We start from the raw sequence: 22972 nt of genomic DNA on the forward strand, positions 1-22972 counted from the left end.
ACCCTAACAGACTGACTTTTAAACAAACCCATGACCTCACCCCTCGAACTGTACTAAGATCCCCAAAAACTTGCCTCGGACGATCTCAACCAACCAATCACGACTGTGCTAAAATATTAATTTGTATCATATTCGCTTCAATTTTATTATAAAAATGCATGGTAGAATAGAGAGGGCATCTTCTTCATCAACGATGCTATTTATGACGCTACTTTCAACGCTACTTAGGGTGACTGCTGCATTTTCCTGAATCCTAGAGGATCCGGATGCTGCCCGATTATTTGATATCTGCGAACTTTCCTTAGATATACGGACAATGACAGATGCTTGCATGTCTCTGGTCCTCTCCCGATCTTTTGGGACTGTAGCGTGCTGAGCAAAGAACTTTGAACTTTGGTTAACTTTCGGACGACTGACTGCAAATTTGAGCCAATGAATTAGAGGACTCCGAATAGCCAGATTAGGTAAATATGATGTTCTGCGATTTACATGAAATTTGATATAAACTTTCCAAATGCGAATTTAACTCATCATGAAAATCTAGATAAACAGATATTGATTAACAAGAAACGAGTCTGTGGTTTATTAGGAAAGGTAAGATCAAATGTATAAATTGTAAAATGACTTTTCCTTCCCTATAGGTTATAAGGTGTTCCCCTAACATGTACGGCGCTTGAACCACTCATCCCTTATGTGCGTGCAGACCGGTGTGGCAGTAACGTGTGAGTGTTGGTGTTATGGGCCCCACCAATGACTGCATGTGTGAATGAGTTAGTGTGACGTTGGGTCTGTGCCGCGGAGAGGATACCGGTACGGGTTGTTTTCCCCGTTGTTAGGGTTTTTAGCACTCCATCAATGTCACACACATACATATGCAATTGGTATTATGGCGTGCAGCAGATTTGCGCTAGACTAAAATAAATTAACATGGAGATAAGTAATATACCATTTTGATTTAGGGCTATTCCTTATACATTTGCATCCCTATGATTGATCTTCGAAGTTTACAGGATCAAAGAAAAGTGACATGCATTTTTGAAGCTTAATACATTTCTGCGGAGAGGTGGAAAAAACATTAACAAAACAAAAAATACATGGGTTTCAGTGGGGAAAGGCTTCTTATTATAATCACAGAATAGCAGCTACCCTATACTGTATGCACAGATTTATTGTACATATACCTGAATATATTGTGCGAATGTGTATATATACACACAGACACAGAGACATACATGCGTTTTCTATTTTTTTGAAATCACTTTTCAAATACACCACGAAATTAAAAAGACCCCTTGAACTTCATGAAGGTGAGCCATTTTCAGGTGTCTAAATTTCAATGGGTGTGCTATACTTTTTTCACTGAATGAATGGAACTGTGAGACTTTAACTGCCTGTTACAAAAGTATTGGCATGTGGAAATTAAGTTTCTTTCAAATTCACCTGTCCTACAAAGCTGAGATGACGATTTTAGAAATGAAAAGCCCCATAAAAAATAACCGGTCATATTTTTCATAAATGTTGTCAAAAACGACAAACTCTGGAAATCTGCCATGTATTCAGTAAAAGGCAAAATGTGTCAAGGACATTCTTACAATAAAAAGTTAAAAGAAACATGAAGTTTTACAATTGTACAAAGTCATATCAATACCATGCCAGACTGCAACACGATAATACAGCCTTTTTGTCATTTGAACCAGTCATACGGATTATATAGGCTCATCATAACATAGTGGGAGTTCACAAAAACCGAAAGCAACTGGGACGAGCAATTGACTTAGGAACGTGGCAACCTAGAGTTCTACTTGGGATACTGCATGCTTCAAATAAGAGGATTGTAAAATTGAAGCAGTTACAATATGGAGATAAGCCATCATATTATTTTACAACATTTTTTATTAGAAATACATTTTAGAAAGGAAAATCATACAATTAGATATTTATTCATTATCCTCGTGTCAAAAAGATAAGACTTATTTAGAAGATGATCTGCGTTGCTGCTACTGTTGACTGGTAAACTAAAGGTCATAGAAAAAATATAGTGTCAAGAATCAAAAGTTAAGTTTGAGGCATTTATACAGTGCAAGGCCACCTTTTATCACTTTTATATATTTTTTTTAACGTTTTAATGAAGTCTCAGTTCCGGAACATGACTTCTGCATCACAAGGGCAGCAATGAAGCTAGAAATTCTAAGGTAACACATAGACACACAAACAGTAATTTATTCATTCTTCCTTTCAAAATGTGTAATCATACATGGGTGTGAACATAAATAAACATGCTGTAATGTATAAATATCCTGGAAAACTTCTCAAATGTAGAGAGACATACATTAGCTTTCGTGCAAGGAAACAGCACTGGATCATTACATAATCTGTATATATGTAAGCATTTCAAGTACATGTAGTTAGGAAGTAAAAGCAAATATGCATTATAAAAGTGGCAGCTTAATAAAATTCCAGTGTTTTGAGCAATCTCTTCGTATTTATATGTATACATACACAGACTTGCAGTATGGTAAAATAAATGCAGCAGAGTAAGTTCCAGGAAGACAATTATAATGGAGATTTGGTCTTTTCTCTTCTTACAAAGTGCTGCAATCTTTAGTCTGCTTGAACCGTTTCAATAGCCTTAAATTTCAGGCTGCTCAGCAGTAGCCTGTGGTTCTGGGGATTCAAACCGCTGGTGGAAGTTTGTTCTCTTTTTTAATTTCTCCGGAGCTTTCCTCCATAAGATGATCTCCTATTAAAAAACACAACAATGTGATGAGTAAAAAAGTGGGTCATTAAGAAAGCTACACTGGGTTCCCTTTTCCTTCACAAATGACGAAATGTTGATGGCAATGCCTATCAGTATAACATCATACATTTATTTTTTTACACTTAACAGGACCCATAGTCTCAACTGGTCATTTTTGGAAAATTAGGTAGGTGTGTCTCATATGAATACTATGCATGCAACACCACTCTGGATGGCCATTGGTTCAGGTGAGTAAATATACAGCAAGGCTAGTTCAATAGGTTCATAATTAATCCCTAGTGGATTGGGTCAATGAGGATTTGTGGACTGTCCTCTTGAGTCACCGCCTTACACATTAAAATGTACAGATATTGAAAGGGAAAAGAGGGAGACAGTTGTCTGGTAGGCTCTTAACATCGGATATCAAAGGCTATTCAATGCTAGATATCTACTTTAGACAAATTCTTACCTTTTCAAGTTGCGCCACAAGGACACAAACCCCAACGATCATATACAATGAGCAGCAACTATGCAGCCAATGATGTTGAATTGTGAAAAATAAATACATACATTAAAAAGAGATGTCAAGCGTTGTGCAGAGGGAAGCTCACACAGACATAAAATGCTACTACGGTTAAGGGAAATCTGCAGGGGAAACTAGCAGTAGGGGATATGGAAGTCACACTGGGTCTCGGTTCCGGTCCTCCCGCGGCGGATCAAGCTCCAGGCCGCTGTAGTCCGCCCAGCGCCTCCAGATCTTGTAGTGCTTCTGGGGACACCCCCAGGCCACAAATATCGGAATCTCCAAGCCCATACAGAAATCCATGCCGTTTTCCAGGCCGAGACGGAGGGGGCAGCTGCCGCCTTCCAGGCTCTACCTATGTCCCTCTTCGCCAAAGTGAAACCCAGGAGCATGAGATGATGCTTATAAACATTGCCCCCGGTCCCTTCCATCACATGTAGGAGGACTAGCTTCGGCGAATTAGGGAGCTCCCACCCCAGCACTTCAGAAAGACAGGCCAGCACCCCCTCCAGAATCTCACTAGTGCAGTGCAATGCTTTATAGTGTGCAGCAGGGTCCCATCCTCATGTTCACATCGGAGGCACACCGGGGAAGCCACCAAGCCCGCCCTCCACAGCCTGACCCTGGTATAATAAACTCGATGGAGGTATTTAAATTGAATAAGCCGCAGGCTCTTTGCGATAGCCGCCCCTTGCGGAGAAGCCAGAGCCTCTGTCCAGTCCTCCTCTTCCATCTGACCCACATCACCCTCGCAGGCCTTCCTTAAACCCTGCAGCGAAGGGGAACAGTGTGTAACTACGGATTGATAGATTTTGGAAATCTTATGGTCAAGGAGGTCCCCCATAAATACCTTGGCTTCCACAGGCTGAACTCCGGTAGTGAGTCCAGACCCTCCTGACTGGGAGAGATAGCATGCCTGAATTGTATGTATTTAAAAAATTGGGCCTTCGGCATCTGAAATTCCTTCTGGATATCCTGAAAGGACTTTAACACCGGACCCCGCATGACGTCACCCAAGGTGGAGATCCCAATACTGTCCCAATCACGGAACCCAGATAGAGTCGCCAATTGCGGAAATCGGCCATTATGCCATAGTGGGGTCTCCCGAGTTAATCTGTTCCACCAGCCCATCCTCCGTAACGCCTGACTCCAGATCTGAAATACCATGGCAGACAGTAGGGAGTGTATCAACGGGGCAGAATAAAGAATAGTGTGTAGAGTGTGGTCGCCCATGCAGCGCCGCTGTACGGGATAAGCCGGGTCTGCCCTGTCCCCGTACCACCACTCATTTAAAACGAGCAGATGTGATTCAACATAGTAAGACCATATATCAGACGTTGCCAGCCCCCCGCAGTACGTGGATAGAAAGCAAGTCCGAATCGCCACCCTAACCGCTCTGCCAGCCCTGGGGAACTGACCCAAGGCAGAGTAGATGTTACCCTATTTGCTTTATTCTTGGGGCCCTCTTTGGTGGTTTAACAACAGCATGAGACAGCAGAGGAATGGTGTTTGGGTTGCTTGTGTTCCAGTTCAGAGAGGACATGGCCTGGCAGTTTGGGCTGGACTGTTTCCATTGCAGCAGGGTAAAAGACTGATTTGCACATGGCTGGGTGCAAACTGAGATGGCACAGTGTGCAAAATAATGATGGACTGGGAAGCAGCCCGAGTGATTACCATTGGCTGAGATTAATTCCAGCATTCTATTCATCACTTTGTTGTATGCTATAGTATGATTAATTTAACAGCTTCTCCTTTATAATGTGCTAATCAATGTATTCCATACTTTAGTGCTGAATAGAACAGATCAGTCAATGTTTTTCAACTCGTTTCAGCCACTCACTCAGGTCTCTACAGGACAAAGGTAGATATTTTTATCACCTAGAAAAATATGCAAAAATATATACAAATGGTGCACTTACTCTTATCGTCTAAACCAAAATGTTAAAAGAATAATATAATTTTACTAGCAAACTATGCAATATAAATCAAACGATTACTTTGGACCATCATATAAAGATATTTATATGTGCAAATATGTTTTAAAGTGCAAGCTACCAACTTACGTAGTTATGAAAGTCCAGATACACTCTTCTTCAATATGTGAACTACTATGTCCCCATTGTACGGAGGCCAGGCAGTAAAACTGACTGTTTGAAAAAATCCTTAGAACTGTGAGGTAACTATACAAAATAGCCTGAGGCCATATGGTTTTGGGACTTTAATATATCGCAAACTAGACCCAATGGTATCAGAGCACTTTACACAAGCACCAGTTGTGTTACAGACATTCATTTTTTTGGTAGGCACAGGGAGATTAAGTGATTTGCCCAGAATCACAGGGTGTTGAGCGTTCCTGCTGAGACTTGAACCCGGTTCCCCAGCTCTGAGGTCGACCGTTCTAGCTGTTAGGCTACATATTGACAGTCATGAATGTCAGTTGTGACTAATTTCACTATTGTATATTGAATTGTTAACAATTTGTGCCTATAGGCTACTGTCTGTTTATATACAAGTACTGTTTTCAAGCCTATCAGGGAGGAGAGATGTATACTTTGGACTTTTTTTTTTTTTAATTACTTTTTTTTTTTTTAATTAAGCAACATGTGCTTGTTTACTCTTCATATTCTCAATTTCATAAAACAAAGGTTGGCTATCAGTTGCAGTCACTAATACAGAAATTGAAAAATTCAATAAAGTCAGTTCTGCGACTGGATGCAAAATGATACTGAATGCATTTATGCCTGGAATATTTCAGAACATTACCTTTCTAAAATGGATACAACTCGCATTCATTACAAATCATTTGTTTACACTGGCTTGATAGGTTAAACTGATTTGGGAAGAGCCGCAAAGGATAATCTTAGACTGAGCTTTAAGTGTGCTTGTCGCCATTTCCAGACTTCTGGTTACCCAACCAAGTATATACAGCTAATACACACTGAAGTGAAACAGAAAGTACACCATCTTAAGACGTACTTAAGATTCTATGGTAAGGCATATCTGACTTTATGTAGTCCTCAACGTCACATTTTTACTTTGTCATTACTTATTGAAGACAAAAGCTACACCTCCTCCCCCCAAAAACCCACAGGCATCAAAGCCCTTGACTCCAAACATGGGTTCATTCAGTGGCAACATTTACACTGGTGGCTACGGGGGGTTGGGGGCGCAAGAGCAGACTAATCATGTGGCTCATATTTTTTTTTAGGTCTGGCTTGTGTATTTATGAGAGGAAAAGAAAGAGTTACAAGGATCATCTGTTCTTGGAATGAAGCACTGTAGTTTCACATGCTTTGCATATTCCTGCCATTTAGTGTTGGGTTTGGATGTTTGCAAGTTGTTTTTCTTCGAAGAAGTCTTTCCAGTCACGAGGTAACTGACTCCTCCTTTCGGTGATAGTGCGCATGGGCATCGACTCCATTGTTAGATTGTTTTCCTGCTGAGGATGAGAATGGAGTTAGTAGGTATAGAATGGAGATGTCCATGCATATGTATATACAGTAAGAGAGAACTGCAACAGGTACAGGTACCCTGGGAAGCGGGTGGGCCCATGTGAATCAACAGCTCTACATGCCAAGAACAGATGCTTACTGGGTAAGTAACATCCGTTCGAGGCATGTGAGCTGTAGATCACATGCTTTGCATAGACTATACAGCAGCATATTATATATTCTCCAAAAGCAGTGGCTAACCTGTAGCTGTTGCAGTTGTCTGAAAAAGTGTTCCAAGTACTGCCTAGCCCACATTAGCTTGTTGTCTTGCTAACACATCTTCACAATAATGTTTGGTGAATGTGTGGTGTAGACCATGTTGCAGCCTTACAAAGGTCAACTATGGTGATGTTTCCTAAGAAAGCCATAGTAGCCCCTATTTTGAGAGTGAAATGTGCTCTAGGGGGTTTTGTTAAAGTTCTCTTTGCCTTTGCATAACAAGTCTGAATACATTTAACAATTCATCTAGCAATACTGATTTGAATATAGGATTGCCCTTGTGAGCTGGACCAAAAGCAACAAAAAGTTGTTTAGTCTGACGAAATGACTTTGTTCTTTCTATGTAATGTAAGAGGGCTCCTTTAACATCTAAAGTGTGTAGAGTTTGTTCTGGCACTGAATCAGGTTGTGGAAAGAACACAGGTAACTCAACCGATTGATTGATGTGAAAGGCAGAATCTAATTTAAGTAGAAATAATGTAGGGTTGGTACAAAGAACCAATTTGTCTTTGTGAAGCTGGAAAATAGGTTCTTCTATGGTTAGTGCCTGTGCACCCACTCTCCTCAGTGAAGTAGCTGCAATGAGGAAAGCGATTTTCCACAAGAGAAATGCAGTTCACATTTATGCATGGGTTCAAAAGGTGGGCACATTAATCATGTGAGGACTATGTTAAGATTCCACACTGGTCCAGGTGGAAGTCTTGGTGGTAAGACTATTTTTAGTCCTTCCATAAAAGCTTTGATAACTGGTACTCTAAAGAGAGATAAGTGTTGCCTATTTTGTAAATACGCAGCTATGGCAGCGAGATGTAGGCGGATAGAAGTGTAAGCTAATGTTGACCGCTGCAACTGTAACAAATAACATATGATATTTTGTATCGAAGCATCAAAAGGATTGATATTATTACAATAGATAAGAAAATGCTTCCATTTAGCTGCATAACAAGCTCTTGTGGTAGGTCTTCTGGCCTCCCTAATAATGTTCATACCGTCTGATGGAAGATTCAGATAACCAAACTCTATGACTTCAGGAGCCAGATCGGTAGGTTGAGTTCTTTGTGATTTGCGTGTCTGATTTCTCCATGGCTCTGTGTGAGGAGATTGGATGTGAGATGCATCTATTGATGTGAAACTACTGATAGCTCCAACAGGGTCGTGAACTAAGGTTGATGGGCCCATGTGGGAGCAACTAAAATCAGTGTGAGGGATGGTTGCCTGAGTTACCGAACCACTGATGGAATGAGTGGGAGAGGTGGAAAAGCATAGGCAAATATCCCTGACCAGTTCATTCACAGTGTATTGCCTTGGGAGAGTGGGTGTGGATGACTGGAGGCGAAGTTTGGGCATTTTGCGTTTTCGTGTGTGGCAAAAAGATCTATTTGAGGAAACCCCCAACTTTGAAAGTATGGGAGGAGAACTTAAGGGTGAAGTTCCCACTCATGTATTTGCTGCCTCCGTCTGCTGAGAAGGTTGGCAATCTGATTGTTTACTCTTGGGAGGTGTTCTGCTAGGAGATAGATTTTGTGGTGTATGGTCCATTTCCAAATGTCTTGAGCTAGGTGCGACAAGTGGAGAGAGTGTGTCCCCCCCTTTGTTGAACAAGTTACTTACCTTTGGTAATGATATATCTATAAGAAACATAGGTTAGAAACATAAGTTAGTTATAGATTCCTTACCTTAGACTTACCCCCAGGCATCAGACTGGATCCGGAAAGTTTTTCGTCATCAGTATCCCTTGCGAGTCGGAAGGTGGCGTCAGTCGACTCTGCGTCCATTGTCGGCATTGCGATCGCCGAGATGATGTCGCCGTAGCCACATAGACGTTGCCCTCGCGCGCTGACGTCAGTTCTGTACACGGCTGACCACGCCAGAAGCACAGAGCCATGCGAGACACTGACCACTGGTGCACAAAACTAGGGTCCTGAAAGGATATGCTTAACCCTAGAAGTCAGTTCGCAGAACGGGGAGGATGGGTGGGGCGGTAAGGAATCTATAACTAACCTGTTTCTTACAGATATATCGTTACCGATTGTTCATCTGAAAGAAACAGTTAGTTATAGATTCCTTACCTTAGAAGAGATACCCCAGCAATACCAACACCGGAGGTGGGTCTGCGAACCAAGTTCACACCAGAAAGTCCTGGAGAATAGAACGGCCAAAGAAGCCATCTCTGCAGACTTAGCTGTCCAGGAAGTATTGTCTCGTAAACGTGTGCAGCAATGCCCACGTAGCTGCCTGACAGATGTCATTTAGGGGGACTCATCGTCCCAAAGCCGTAGTAGCTGCAGTTGCCCTGGTGCGCAGCCCCACTGGAGGCTCCTTCTTAGTCAAAGAATAGCAGGCTTTGATGCACAAAATGACCCACCTGGAGGTGGTCCGTTTGTGCACGGCCCGACCTTTCTTAGCGCCCACGTAAGCAACAAAGAGCTGGTCATCCACCCGGAATTGTATGGTGCGATCCAAGTATAAAGAAAGTGCATGTTTTGGATCCAGACGGTGGAGACTCTCTTCCCCTTTCGAATGATGCGGAGGCGGAAAGATGGTGGGCAAAGTGATGGTTTGGCTACTGTGGAAAGAAGCAACCACATTGGGAAGAAAGGAAGGTTTAGTTCTTAGGACGACCTTGTCTGGATGTACAACCAGAAAGGGAGGCTTAGAAGACAGAGCTTGCAGCTCACTCACCCTGAGTGCAGAGGTGTGGGCCACCAGAAAGGAATATGCTACTTACCAGTATGCATCTGTTCTTGGCATGTAGAGCTGCAGAGTTGTACACTTAGCATAGATCGCCATCTGGTGTTGGGCCCGGATGTTTGCAGTTTGTTTTTCTTCTTGGACAGTCTTTGGAAGTCACGAGTTTGGTGACTCCTCCTTCGGTCCGTACTGCGCATGGGCTTCGGCTCCATCCTCAGATTGTTTTTCGCCAACAGGGAAATGATGGAGCTTGGTAATCACAGTGAGAAACCCATGTGTGTAGTATCTAAATAAGATGTACTGGAACGGATACAGGTAGCCGGGGAGGCGGGTGGGCGTGTACAACTCTGCAGCTCTACATGCCAAGAACAGATGCATACTGGTAAGTAGCATATTCCGTTCGAGGCATATGAGCTGCAGATTGTACACTTAGCATAGATTATATAGCAGTACCCAACCCTAGCGGCGACCACCGGTATCCGTTGCAGTGGTTTGAAATAGTGTCTTTAGTACAGCCTGGCCCACTCTAGCTTGCTGCTTGGAATGCACATCTACACAGTAATGTTTTGTGAAGGTGTGCGGTGTAGACCATGTGGCTGCTTTGCAGATGTCATCTAAGGGTATATTCCCTAGAAAGGCCATAGAAGCCCCTAACTTTCTTGTAGAATGGGCTTTAGGCGGAACAGATAATGTTCTTTTAGCCTTTTGGTAGCAAATCTGTATGCATTTTACAATCCACCTAGCTATCCCTGATTTAGAAATGGGGTTGCCTTTATGTGGTGGAGAGAAGGAGACGAACAATTGTTTAGTCTTCCTGAAGGGTTGCGTTCTTTGTATGTAGTATAGCAAGGCCCTTTTTACATCGAGTGTGTGTAAGGCTCTTTCTGCAACAGATTGAGGTTGCGAGAAGAAGACAAGTAATTCCACCGATTGATTGAGATGAAAGGGGGAAATGACCTTGGGCAGGAACTTCGGATTTGTGCGAAGTATGACCTTGCTGTGATGTATTTGTATGAAGGGTTCTTGTATAGTGAACGCTTGTATTTCACCAACCCTTCTAAGGGAAGTGATAGCTACGAGAAAAGCTGTTTTCCAGGTGAGAAACTGTAGCTCGCATTTATGCATTGGTTCGAAGGGCGGACCCATTAGTCGTGTAAGAACTAAATTTAGGTTCCATACAGGGGAAGGTGGTGCCCTGGGAGGAATTACTCGTTTAAGGCCTTCCATGAAGGCTTTAATAGCGGGCACTCTGAAGAGAGATAAATGCTGTCTGTTTTGTAGATAAGCAGCGATCGCTGCTAGGTGTAGGCGTATGGATGAATATGCCAGGTTACACCTGTGAAGATGGAGCAGATAGCATATGATGTGCTGTATGGATGCATCTAGAGGGTTGATTGTATTGTTACGGCAGTAAATAACAAATCTTTTCCACTTTGCGGCATAACATGCTCTAGTGGTAGGACGTCTGGCTTCCATGATGATGTTCATGCAATCAGGGGGAAGGTTAAGGTATCCGAATTCTAGGATTTCAGGAGCCAGATCGCCAGGTTGAGCTGAGCTGGGTCCGGGTGCCTGATTTCTCCATGGTTCTGGGTTAGGAGGCATGGGGATAGGTGCAGTTTTTGATGTGGTACCACTGATAGTTGTAGTAGCGTGGTGTACCACGGCTGCCTGGCCCACGTCGGAGCTACCAGAATGAGTGTGAGGGAGTGCTGTTGTAGCTTCCTGACCACTAATGGAATTAGTGGGAGAGGTGGAAAGGCGTATGCAAATCTGCCTGACCAGTTCATCCATATCGCATTGCCCTTGGACAATGGGTGTGGGTATCTGGCGGCGAAGCTTGGGCATTTTTTGTTTTCGTGGGTGGCGAAGAGGTCTATCTGAGGATGCCCCCACTGTTGGAAGAATGGTTGAACTTGCGGATGCAGTTCCCATTCGTGTAGTTGTTGCGTTTGTCTGCTGAGCAGATCTGCCATGGTGTTTTGTACGCCTGGAACGTGTTGTGCCAGGAGAAAGATGTTTTGGGGAATTGCCCATCTCCATATGCTCTGGGCTAAGCGGGAGAGCTGGGGAGAGTGTGTCCCCCCCTGTTTTTGGATATAATACATTGCAGTCATGTTGTCTGTGCGAATGAGGACTGCTTTGCCCGAAATCTGTTTTTGGAAAGATTTTAGGGCTAGAAAGATCGCCAAGAGCTCCAGATGGTTGATGTGGAGCAATTTTTGCTGTGGCGTCCATAGACCTTGCATTGTGAGGTGTAGGAGGTGCGCTCCCCAGCCGGAGAGCGATGCGTCCGCTGTTAGAATCACCTGAGGAACCGGGTCCAGGAACGGCCGCCCTTTTGAAAGGTTTGTGGTGTTCCACCACTGCAGAGAGTGATGTGTGCGGCCGTCCACCAACACCAGATCCGTCAGCTGACCCTGGGCCTGGTTCCACTGTTGTGCTAGGCACTCTTGAAGTGGACGCATGTGTAGTCTTGCATGGGGCACTATAAAGATGCAAGACGCCATCATTCCTATGAGCTTCATGAACACTCTTGCTGGGAGAGAGTGTTGGGGAAGGAATGTTTTGCGTAAGGCTTGAATGCTTGTGATTCTGGCTGTGTTTGGATAGGCAATACCTTTGGAGGTGTCTATAGTGGCCCCGAGGTATTGCTTTGTGTGAGATGGTATGAGGTGGGACTTTTGGTAGTTCACCGTGAAGCCTAGCTGGTGGAGCAGTTGGATGGTGCTGTTTGTATGCTGCACGCATTGATGGTAAGACGCGGCTTTTATCAGCCAGTCGTCTAAGTAAGGGAAGACGTGAATGTGTTGACGTCTGAGGTGTGCTGCTACTACCGCTAGGCATTTGGTAAACACCCGTGGTGCGGTGGTGACCCCGAAGGGGAGAACCGTGAATTGGTAATGTTGCCCGTCCACCACGAACCTGAGGTATTTCCTGTGAGAGGGGTGTATTGGAATGTGAAAATATGCGTCTTTCAGATCCAATGTTGTGAGAAAATCTCCCTGACAGAGGAGCGGGAGGACTTGTTGTAGGGTGACCATATGGAAATGGTCTGAATGTATGTAGGCATTTAGAGGCCGGAGGTCCAGAATGGGCCTGAGGGTCCCGTCTTTCTTTGGTATTAGGAAATATAGGGAGTAAACCCCTAGATTTTGCTGATTGATGGGGACCTGCTCTATAGCGTGTTTTTGGAGGAGGGAGAGTACCTCCTGTTTGAGCAGTGTGGAATGTTCTTGAGACATTGGGCGGTGCCTTGGTGGGATATTGGGTGGGGTAGATGTTAGCTCGAGACAGTACCCTGACCGAATGATTTGGGTCACCCATTTGTCCGATGTTATGGACTCCCATGCGTGGATAAAGTTTTGCAGTCTGCCCCCGACCGGAGTGGAATGGTCTGGGGGGAGCGGAGGGAAGTCATTGTGTGGGCGGGGTGGCAGAACGGGTGTTGTTAGTTTTGCCCCTGCCCTTATTGTTATTGCCTCTGTAACCACCCCTTTGGTTGCCCTTTGAAAAGGTATTTTGAGGAGGGGATTTGCTATCGGTGGAGAAGCCTCTGCCTGTGCCACGAAAGGAGGAGCGTCGAAAGGAACGTTTAGACGCTTGTGTTTGGAGTGCCCCCATAGACTTTGCTGTGTCTGTGTCCTTTTTCATCTTTTCCAACGCTTCGTCTACCTTGGGCCCAAAGAGCGTTTGTTGGTCAAAGGGGTGATTGAGTATGGACGCCTGGACTTCAGGCTTAAACCCTGAGATCCTGAGCCAGGCATGGCGACGAAGCAGGACACTGGTATTTATGGCTCTAGAAGCAGTGTCGGCTGCATCGAGGGCACACTTAATGGAGGTGTTTGTAATGAGTTTACCCTCCTGTATTAGGTCATGAGCCCTACGCCTGTGTTTCTCGGGGAGGTGCTGCATAAGAGCCTCAAGTTCATCGTAGTGTGCTCTGTCATAGCGCGCAAGTAGCGCTTGTGTGTTTGCAATGCGCCACATGTTTGCAGCTTGAGAGGCGGTGCGCTTGCCAGACGCGTCTAGGAGTTTGGATTCCTTGTCTGGTGGTGGGGCTTCTCCTGAGGACTGGGAGTTAGCCCGCTTTCTAGCTGTAGAGACAACTAGGGAATCTAAGGGAGCAGGGCCCTTAATGTATGCAGGGTCTGTGGGTGCCGCCTTATACTTTTTCTCTATTCTAGGGTTTAGTACCCTGGCCCTGACAGGGTCTTTGAACACCTCTGCGGCATGCTTGGTGACACCCTTAAGCATGGGTAAGATAGAGGTGGATTTGTCCTGTATGTCGAATGTATCCAGTAAGAAGTCGTCTTCCACTGGTTCAGTGTGCATGTCCACCCCATGGTAGTGTGCTGCTCTCTGCACTAAATGATGGAACCCTAAGGAGTCCTCTGGAGGAGACGGCCTGGATGGGTATAGGTCGTCCTGAGGAATATCGGGTACATCAGGGTTATTGTAATCCTCCCACGGGTCTGGGGTCCCTGGTGGAGTGGGATCCATTGGGGCGTCCGCCGGGTAATTGTCCGGGTCCCCGTCGTCCGGATCTGGGGACGGGGCCGGAGAGTAGTGAGGTAAAGGTGGCGGAGACCTGGGAGGGGGAGGGGGTGGAGGAGGTGGAGGAGGTAGGGGAGGTGGTAGTGGGGAGGGCACTCTGAGGGGAGAAGTAGCAGAGTCCTTCCGTTTGGGTGGTGGAGGAGGAGCCGGAGTATCAAGGAGTCTTTTCTTGATAATTAAAGTCAATAGTCCAGTCTTTGGATCTTTGGACAGAGTCTTTTGTAGAGGGTCTGGTGTAAACAGAGTCAGTGGCGTCGACTCGTCCGTCGGCACCGGTGATTTCGGAACCGAGGACTTCGATGGTTTGTGTGCGCCATGCTTTTTTGGGGCCTCCGGTTTTTTCGGCGTCGAAGGAGTTTTCGGCGCCGGAGCGTCGGTGCCGACAGATTTATGTTTGTGTTTGGTCGGCACCGAGAGTCCAGGCTTCGGCACCGGTGGCTTCGGAGTCGAGCTGGATATTGCTTTCTTCGGTGCCGGATGCTGTTTTTCGGCACCGGGCGTCGGCTGGCTCGATCCCGAGCTGCCGTGAGACTTTGGATGCTTCGACACCGAGCCCGAAGGTGGGGTGATCGAAGCTTTGGTCTTGGTTTTGCCCAGGCCGGCAGGCGAGGGAGTAACCTGAGTCTCTTTGGTTTTGGGCGCGGGGGTGGGAGGGGGCACAGTACTCACGGCCCGCTGCGCCGGTGTGATGTCCTCCACGTCGGAGTCGTCGGCCTCGGAAGCGCTGACGACGTCTTCTTCCTGCTCGGTGTGTGTTTGCCCCGAAGCTTCGGCGCCGTCTCCGAAGATGTCCGGTGGAGCTGCAGACGATGAGTGCGCCATGGTGCGTCGAGCTTTTCGATCCCGGATGGTTTTCTTCGATCGAAAAGACTTACAGGCGGGGCAGTCTCTGGCCTCGTGTTCTGGAGAGAGGCAAAGATTACACACCTGATGGAGGTCGGTGTGGGGAAATTTAGACCCACATTTTGGGCACTTTTTGAACGGAGTCCTTTCCATCGGCCGGGACCGGAGTCGAGGAGGGCCCGAAGGCCAGTGCCGATGTACGGGATGGAGAAAAGTGCCGCTTCGAGAGATGAAGATGATGATGAAGAAACTCGAAGAAACGAGGATTTTCCGTCGAGGCTGGAACCGTAGAAGTTCGAAGCCGGAGCACGAAGTATCACATCCGAGCCCGATGGCGGAAAAAAACAATCTGAGGATGGAGCCGAAGCCCATGCGCAGTACGGACCGAAGGAGGAGTCACCAAACTCGTGACTTCCAAAGACTGTCCAAGAAGAAAAACAAACTGCAAACATCCGGGCCCAACACCAGATGGCGATCTATGCTAAGTGTACAATCTGCAGCTCATATGCCTCGAACAGCAGTTTTCAAAGTGAGAAGTCTTAAAGGACAGTTATGTAGTGGCTCAAAGGGAGCGCACATAAGATATGTCAGAACCAAGTTCAAGTCCCACTGGGGCATTACAAAGGGAACAGGAGGAAAAAGATGAGTAATGCCCTTAAGAAATCTATTTACAACAGGAGACTTGAAAAGAGAAGGCTGATCAGGTAGCCTGAGGAAGGCTGAAATGGCCGAGAGGTAGTCCTTAAGAGTATCCAGAGCAGAGCCCTGTCGGGCCAAAGAACAAGAGGACCTCAGAAAGAGGGGTAGAAACGGGATCCACAGCCTTTGCTGTGCACCATGCCACAAATGTATTCCATCTGCAGGCGTATACCGTCTTAGTGGAGGGACGCCTGGCTGCCAAGATTATATCACAGACACCAGGAGGCAGGTCAAACGATGTCAACTGCCACCGCTCAATCTCCACGAAAGGAGGTGGAGGCTGGACCGGTTCGGGTGGAGGACCGTACCCTGCTGCTGCGACAGAAGATCCTCCCGAAGAGGCAGTTTGATCGGAGGATCGATGGCCATGTTGAGCAGCTCGTGATACCAGACGCTTCGTGCCCAATCCGGGGCCAAAAGAATGACTTTGGCCGGGTCGCGCTTGATATTCTTCAGCACTCTGAGCAGAAGTGGTATAGGCGGAAAGGCGTATAGAAGACTGCAACTCCACTCCCGACGAAAAGCGCTGCCTAGCGAGTGCCGCCTTGGAAATTCCAATGGGCAGAATTGCTGACATTGCGCGTTTTCGGTGGCGAATAGATCTAACCAAGGCTCTCCCCACTGCTGAAAGAGACCTTGCACCACCTCCGGGTGAAGACGCGATTCGTGATCCATCATGCACCTGCGCCTGAGTTTGGCCGCCCTGGCGTTCAGTGAACCTGCCAGGTGTTGAACCACCAGGAATATGCCCGGACGTTCCAGCCATGTCCAGAGGTGGAGGGCCCCACCCCGCCTTGTTTGTTGCAGTACCACATGGCGGTGGTGTTGTCCATGAACACCTGCACTACTCTGTCCCGGACAGAGGAAAGGAAGGTCTTCAGTGCAAGACGGATCGCCCGAAGCTCCAGAAGGTTGATGTGGAGCCCGGACTCCGCCGGAGACCAGAGGCCTCTGATCTCTGCCTCTCCCATGTGGCCGCCCCATCTCAGACGGGATGCGTCTGTCACCACTGTGTGTTCTCGTTGGGGAAGGGAGAGGGATCTGCCGTTGACCCAATCCTGGTTCGTGAGCCACCACTGCAATTGTCGTGCAGTGCCATCCGAAATCTGGATGCAATTGGACAGATTCCCCTGATGCTGCGCCCACTGGAACTTCAGGTCCCACTGCAGAGCCCGCATATGCCACCTGGCATGATCGACCAGCAGGATGTGGGAGGCCATGAGGCCCAGCAGCCTCAGGGTCATCCGGACCAAAAACAGGGATAGGGGCTGAAAGATTGGAATCATAGCCCGAATATCCCAGAATCGCTGTTCGGGAGGACAAACCCGAAACTGCGTTGTGTCCAGAACAGCTCCGATGAAGAGGAGCTTCTGAGAGGGGGTCAGGTGCGACTTCGGCACGTTGATGGAGAACCCCAGAGCATGCAGGAGGTCGGCCGTAGTCGGAGGTGGGAAAAGACAGTCTGCGGTGAGCCCGTCTTCAACAGCCAGTCGTCGAGATAGGGGAAGACCGGAACCCCTGATCTGCGCAGATGAGCTGCGACCACCACCATCACTTTCGTGAACACCCTAGGAGCGCTGGAAAGGCCAAAGGGGAGCTCGGTAAACTGAAAGTGCTCGTGGCCTACCGTGAACCAGAGGTAACGCCGGTGGGCCTGCCACGAGATTTTACACACCTCCCAGACAAGATTCCGACCTAACCATGGCACATAAACAGCATTACTAACCGTTGGAGGAATCACGGAAAGTCCTTGATCTGGGAGGCACAGTGGCAATCATCCTGCTTGATCTAAGTGCCGCATTTGACACTGTAAATCATGGTATCCTACTGGATAGACTCGAGGAGGTGGGAGTGGCAGGCAAAGCTCTATCCTGGTATAAGTCGTTTTTAACAGATAGATCATTCCAGGTATTTGAAGGCAGGCATACCTCAAGAAAGATCCCACTAACTTGCGGGTTCCCACAAGGTTCATTGCGGGGTCCCACAAGGTTCATCGCTGAGCCCCACTCTTTTTAATGTGCACTTGAGACCTCTGGCTGAGCTAGTCCTCCCATATGGGGCCCAGATAGTGACCTATGTGGACAACACTCAGCTGCTGGTAGCCCTCCAATCACCCTAAGAAGAGCGCAGTTGACCTCAAAGCATGCCTAGGAAAGGTTGCCACCTGGATGGACCAATCATACCTTAAGCTTAACGGGGATAAAACCGAGCTAATGATTCTTGGCAATGTCACGAGTAACCCCTCAGATGTGAACTGGCCGAACTGCTTGGGTCCAGTCCCAAAACCTAAAGAAAGGATCAAAAGCTTAGGAATCTGGCTAGACAGGTCACTAAAACTTGACCACCAAGCGGTACAAGTAGGGGCTATATGCTTCGGAATCCTAAGGCAATACGCTTCGGATTCCTAAGGCAATTGAGGAAAATATTGCCTGTGCTCCCGGAAACAGCACACAGAACTATGGTACAAGCATTGGTACTGCCTCGGCTGGACTATTGTAATACACTATACCTGGGCACCCCGAATGCCACCATAAGGAAACATCAGGTGGTGCAGAATTGCGCAGCCAGGCTGCTACACAACATTCCTAGAAAACACTCGGCTAAACCAGCACTGAAGGCACTGCATTGGTTACCCATCTCAGAACACAATGTTCAAGTCACTCTGCATTGCGCACAAGACCCTCTGGGGTACAGGTCCAAAAATTAACCGCTCTTTAATGTCCTTTCACCAGCCCTCTCGCAGACTGAGATCGGCCAACCTATTCCAAGCGAAGGTTCCTAAAATCTTGAGTACGTTCGGGAGGGCGTATGTTCTCATACAATGCATCCATTCTATGGAACACACTTCCAATCCAGCTTAGGTCAACGACCCACCATTTTACATTCAGGAAGCAATTAAAAATGTGGCTCTTTCAGAAATTGCAGTGAGACCGGAAACTTCTTGTGGTTGCAACTAGCGCTGGGATGCCTAAGGGTAGCCATGAGCTCTATCAAGAATTAATAATAATAAGGACGGGGATGAGAACGTAAGCGTCCTGCAAGTCCAACGCTACCATCCAGTCTCCAGGGTCGAGGGCAGACAAGACCTGAGCAAGCATCAACATCTTGAACCTTTCCTTCCGGAGGAAGCGGTTGATGTTCCTGAGATCCAAGATGGGACGCAGGCCTTTGTCCTTCTTGGGTACCAGAAAGTAGTGGGAATAGCAACCACGACCTACTTCTGGGACAGGAACACACTCAATGGCACCCTTGGCCAAGAATGCCAAAACTTCCTGTTGGAGAAGGGCCAGATGATCCTCCGACATGCGATGGCACTGAGGTGGCATGGGGGGAGGGGTAGTCTCGAAGGGGAGGGAGTAGCCCCTTCGGACTATTTGCAAAACCCATCTGTCCGACATGATGGTGCGCCAGTAGGGGAGGTGATGGAGTACCCTGCCGCCCACTGGCGTTTGGTGGCCCTGTAAGGTCGGACTAGGAAGGTTTGGAGGCTGCTGCAGAGGTGAACTGGCCCGCCCGCTGGTCCCCAGAACCACATCTTGGTTCCCATGTCCCTGGCCGCGCTGGGGCTGGACAGCTTGCGCCGGCCTGTGGCTCTGGGTGGGACGTAGTGGGGTACCCGTTCCATAGCCACGAAAGTCGCGAAAGGCAGACTGCGCAGGGTTGGTGGTGGAGAGACCCAAGGACCTGGCCACAGCCCGAGAGTCTTTAAAGCGCTCTAGCGTGTTGTCTGTCTTGTCACCGAATAAGCAACGGCGATCAAAGGGCATGTCCATAAGCGTGGATTGGACATCCCCAGAAAAACCAGTGGAACGTAACCAGGCGTAGCGTCGAAGGGCTAAGGTTGTTGAAATCCTCCTGCCAAGTGCATTGGCGGTATTTAGCCCACAGTGGATGGTAAACTTCGCTGCGTCTCTCCCCTCGGCAACTGCACGGGAGAGTATTGCCCGGGCCTCCTCCGGGCACCGAGGCAGCACCTGAGCCACCGTATCCCACACAGAGTGGGTGTAACGACCAACAAACATGCAGTGTTTACTGACCGCAGTCCCAAGCTGGCGGAAGAAAACATTTTCTTCCCAAGGTGGTCTAGCTTTTTGGATTCCCTTTGCGGTGGTGCGGTAGGGAAGGCGCCTTTGGAAGTTGAGGCTTGGACCACCAAGCTCTCAGGGGTGGGATGTTGGGAGAGGAAAGTGGGGTCGCCTGGGGCCAGGTGGTGGAGTCGGGCAATTATCCTGTCCACAGGAGCCCCTGTGTTGGGTCTGGACCAGGTGCCCAAAAGGATGTCCGTGAGGGCTTCATTAAACGGCAGCAGAGGCTCTTTTGCCCGCTTTCCAGATACGGCGCCCCGGCTCCCAGCCTGATGCCCTTTCAGGTTGGTTTGCCAGTATCACTTCTCACGCTAACTGCCTGATCGGCAGCATCTAGGCTCCGATCCTTTCCACTGCACGTTCCTCCATGGAGGTTTCACTAACCGGTAGCATTTTCGCTCCGCTTGTTCTGGCCCACACCGCGTATAGTCCTTTTTGTTTTTTTAGACACCTCGTGGCCCCTGGTTGGTTGACCTCTGCCACATGATTCATTGCGCTGCTGTTTACTCGGAGTCCCGCAGTTGCAGGCTTGTGATTTGACATTGTTCGGAGCCGAATGTTTCACTTCACACTGGCCTGGTGTGCTTTCTCAGCCCTCTATAATTCATGTGCTGGGTGCTATTCTTTGACTCCTCATGACGAGAGGAGCAGCATAGACTCGCCGCGCTGTCATTTTTCCATAGCCCTGCACACAGCAAGCTAGTAGTGACACCATTTTTTGGAGTCCTTTCTTCTGGGCATGTTACACCCCCCCCCCCCTCCCCTTACTTGGCGCTCTTAAACATATGTCCGGTGGGGCACCACTTCAGCAGTCTTCAAACAGGCTTGTTTCTGCATTTCCAGACAAGTAAATAAATGTCTAGACATTGTTGTTCTTTTCTATAAAATCCCCCTTAGAAACTAGCAAGGTTTCCTTTCCCTCCCCATGCATCCCCCCCCCCACAACTGTTCTTTTGTGTTTTGTGTTCTCGTTGTTGTACTTTGACGCCCCCACCTTTATCTCTCAGGTTGGTTGGTGCGTGTACCTATGGCTAAATTAGCCCTGGACAGATGAGGTAACAACTGTACCCCAGTTTGGTAAGTGCCTCTCTTTTCGCACTTTGCGGAATTAAGACATTTTCACACTGGTGTGGAGGATTGTCTACTCCGCAATTGTTTGGATGTGGTATAAACCAAGCTTGTACATTTCTTTTCTGTTTTCCTTTGTTTTAGGTTTCTTTGGTGAGACCTACTGGACACAACTCTCCTGGTTCAGTATCTGATACCGAGGGTTTTGTGTACACTTTGTTTTGTGCATTTTCAAATGAGTTGCAGTAGCTGTGTACTACCTGATCCTGATGAAAGCCTGTTGGCTGAAACATGTCGATCTAGCATATGTGGCTGTCTCTAATTATTACCTCTGTACGGTGTAGAGGTAGTGTCTGAAGAGATTTTCTTGCACCCCCTACGGTAGAAGGTGTGCCGAAAGGAACCACGACTAGAAGGGGACTGTAGAGTTCCCATAGATTTTGCCACGTCTGTGTCCTTTTTCATTTTCTTTAAGGACGTGTCTACTACAGGACCAAAGAGGTGCTGTTTTTCAAATGGTGAGTTAAGAATAGAAGCTTGAACTTCTGGTAACCCCTGAAATTCTTAACCATGCATGTCTTCTTAGTGAACGCTGGTATTAACGGCTCTAGCCACAGTGTCAGCTGCATCTAACGCACACTTAATGGAAGAATTAGAGATGAGCTTTCTCTCTTGCACTAGGTCCTGAGCTTTGGACTTATCATCACCAGACAGGAATTGGAGCAATTGCTTCATTTCGTCCCAACGCGCCCTATCGTAACTTGCTAAAAGGACTTGGGTATTATCAATGCACCAGTAATTTTCAGTTTGGGGTGTTACTCTCTTTCCAGACGTGTCTATCATCTTAGACTTTTTGCCAGGAAGTGAAGCATCTCCTGACGTCTGAGAATTGGCTAGTTTACGGGCTTTAGAAACCCCTAAAGAGTCTAACAGTAACTGGCCCTTGATGAAAACTGAGCCTGATGGTGCAGGTTTATATTTTTTGTCTATCCTGGGGGTAAGAATATGTTCACGAACAAGATCCTTAAATATGTCATCCACATGTCTTAATATACCTTTGAGCTTGAGGATTGTGTGTGTGGATCTTGGGGAACTACTAAGGAATTCAAAAAGGAAATCCTCCTCTCTGGATTCTTTCTGTAATTTTACCCCATGATATTCAGCAGCTCTGCTTAATAGCTCTATGTAACCTACGTCGTCATCTGGTGGAGAAGGTTTAGTAGGATAAAGGTCAGGATCATTATCTGTGGGGAAGTCTGTATTACAATCCTTCCAGTGGTCTGCAGGTGAACGATCATTGCCCCCATGCCCATCCTGATTGTAAGGTTATGTGGTGGTGGCCAATTAGTAGGAGTAATAAGAAAATGCAGTGTTTCTAGGAAAGGAGGTGATGGAGGAGGAGAAGGGTTAGTGTCAACAGGTTTCCTTTTTAAAGGAATGTGATAAGCTTCCTCCGATTCAGATTTGCATTTAAGTGGCAATTTGGTCGTAATATGTCCAGTTTTTGGATTAATGTAAAGTTCCTTTTGTTTGTGGTCCCGTTTTGAAGGCGGGACGTCGAAACGGAGCTCCTTTGGGGGTATCGGAGCATCTTTATGTTTACGTGCTGAGGTTTTCAGGGACCGGTGTCTTGGATGGTGTGGATTTCGGCTCCGAAGATGGTTTCGGCGTCGAAGGAGTTGGATCCGAGATCGGTTTTGGTTTCGACCCAGAGTGTGGGCGACTTGATCCCGAGCCGGAAGGCTTTGACGTATGTTTTGGTGCAGAGCCCGAAGGCAGGGCGTTGGAAACATGTTCTCGGTGCCGACCATGGCCTGAAGGCAGAGGTGGGACCGGAGCCTTTTTCTTGGGATGAGTTGGACTTTGGGGAAAGGGAGGATAGGTACTCACGATATGCTGACCTTGCAGAATGTCTTTGTCCAAATCTGAGCCGGAGACAGGGATAGGCTCCTCTTGTTCTTCCTCGGCCCCAATGGCATAGCCGGTTTCTTGTTTGGAATCTTCTTCGTAGAAGTCGGGAATGGAGCTGATGTTCTGACTCTGCATGCTGCGACATTGA

At 47.3% G+C, this 22972-nt stretch overlaps 1 protein-coding gene across 1 annotated transcript in view; it reads right to left on the reverse strand.

Moving 5' to 3' along the window:
* Positions 1-1875: 1875 nt before the first annotated feature.
* Positions 1876-22972, reverse strand: part of VPS26A (VPS26 retromer complex component A) — a 363728-nt gene continuing 342631 nt past the window's right edge. Inside the window, exon 9 of the mRNA XM_085603584.1 lies at positions 1876-2740. Coding sequence (XP_085459710.1) covers positions 2630-2740 — 111 coding nt within the window. The 3' untranslated portion in view covers positions 1876-2629. The remainder of the gene's footprint in view (positions 2741-22972) is intronic.

Source organism: Triturus cristatus, chromosome 1_2 (assembly GCF_964204655.1).
Source record: "Triturus cristatus chromosome 1_2, aTriCri1.1, whole genome shotgun sequence".
NCBI classification, from domain to species: domain Eukaryota; kingdom Metazoa; phylum Chordata; class Amphibia; order Caudata; family Salamandridae; genus Triturus; species Triturus cristatus.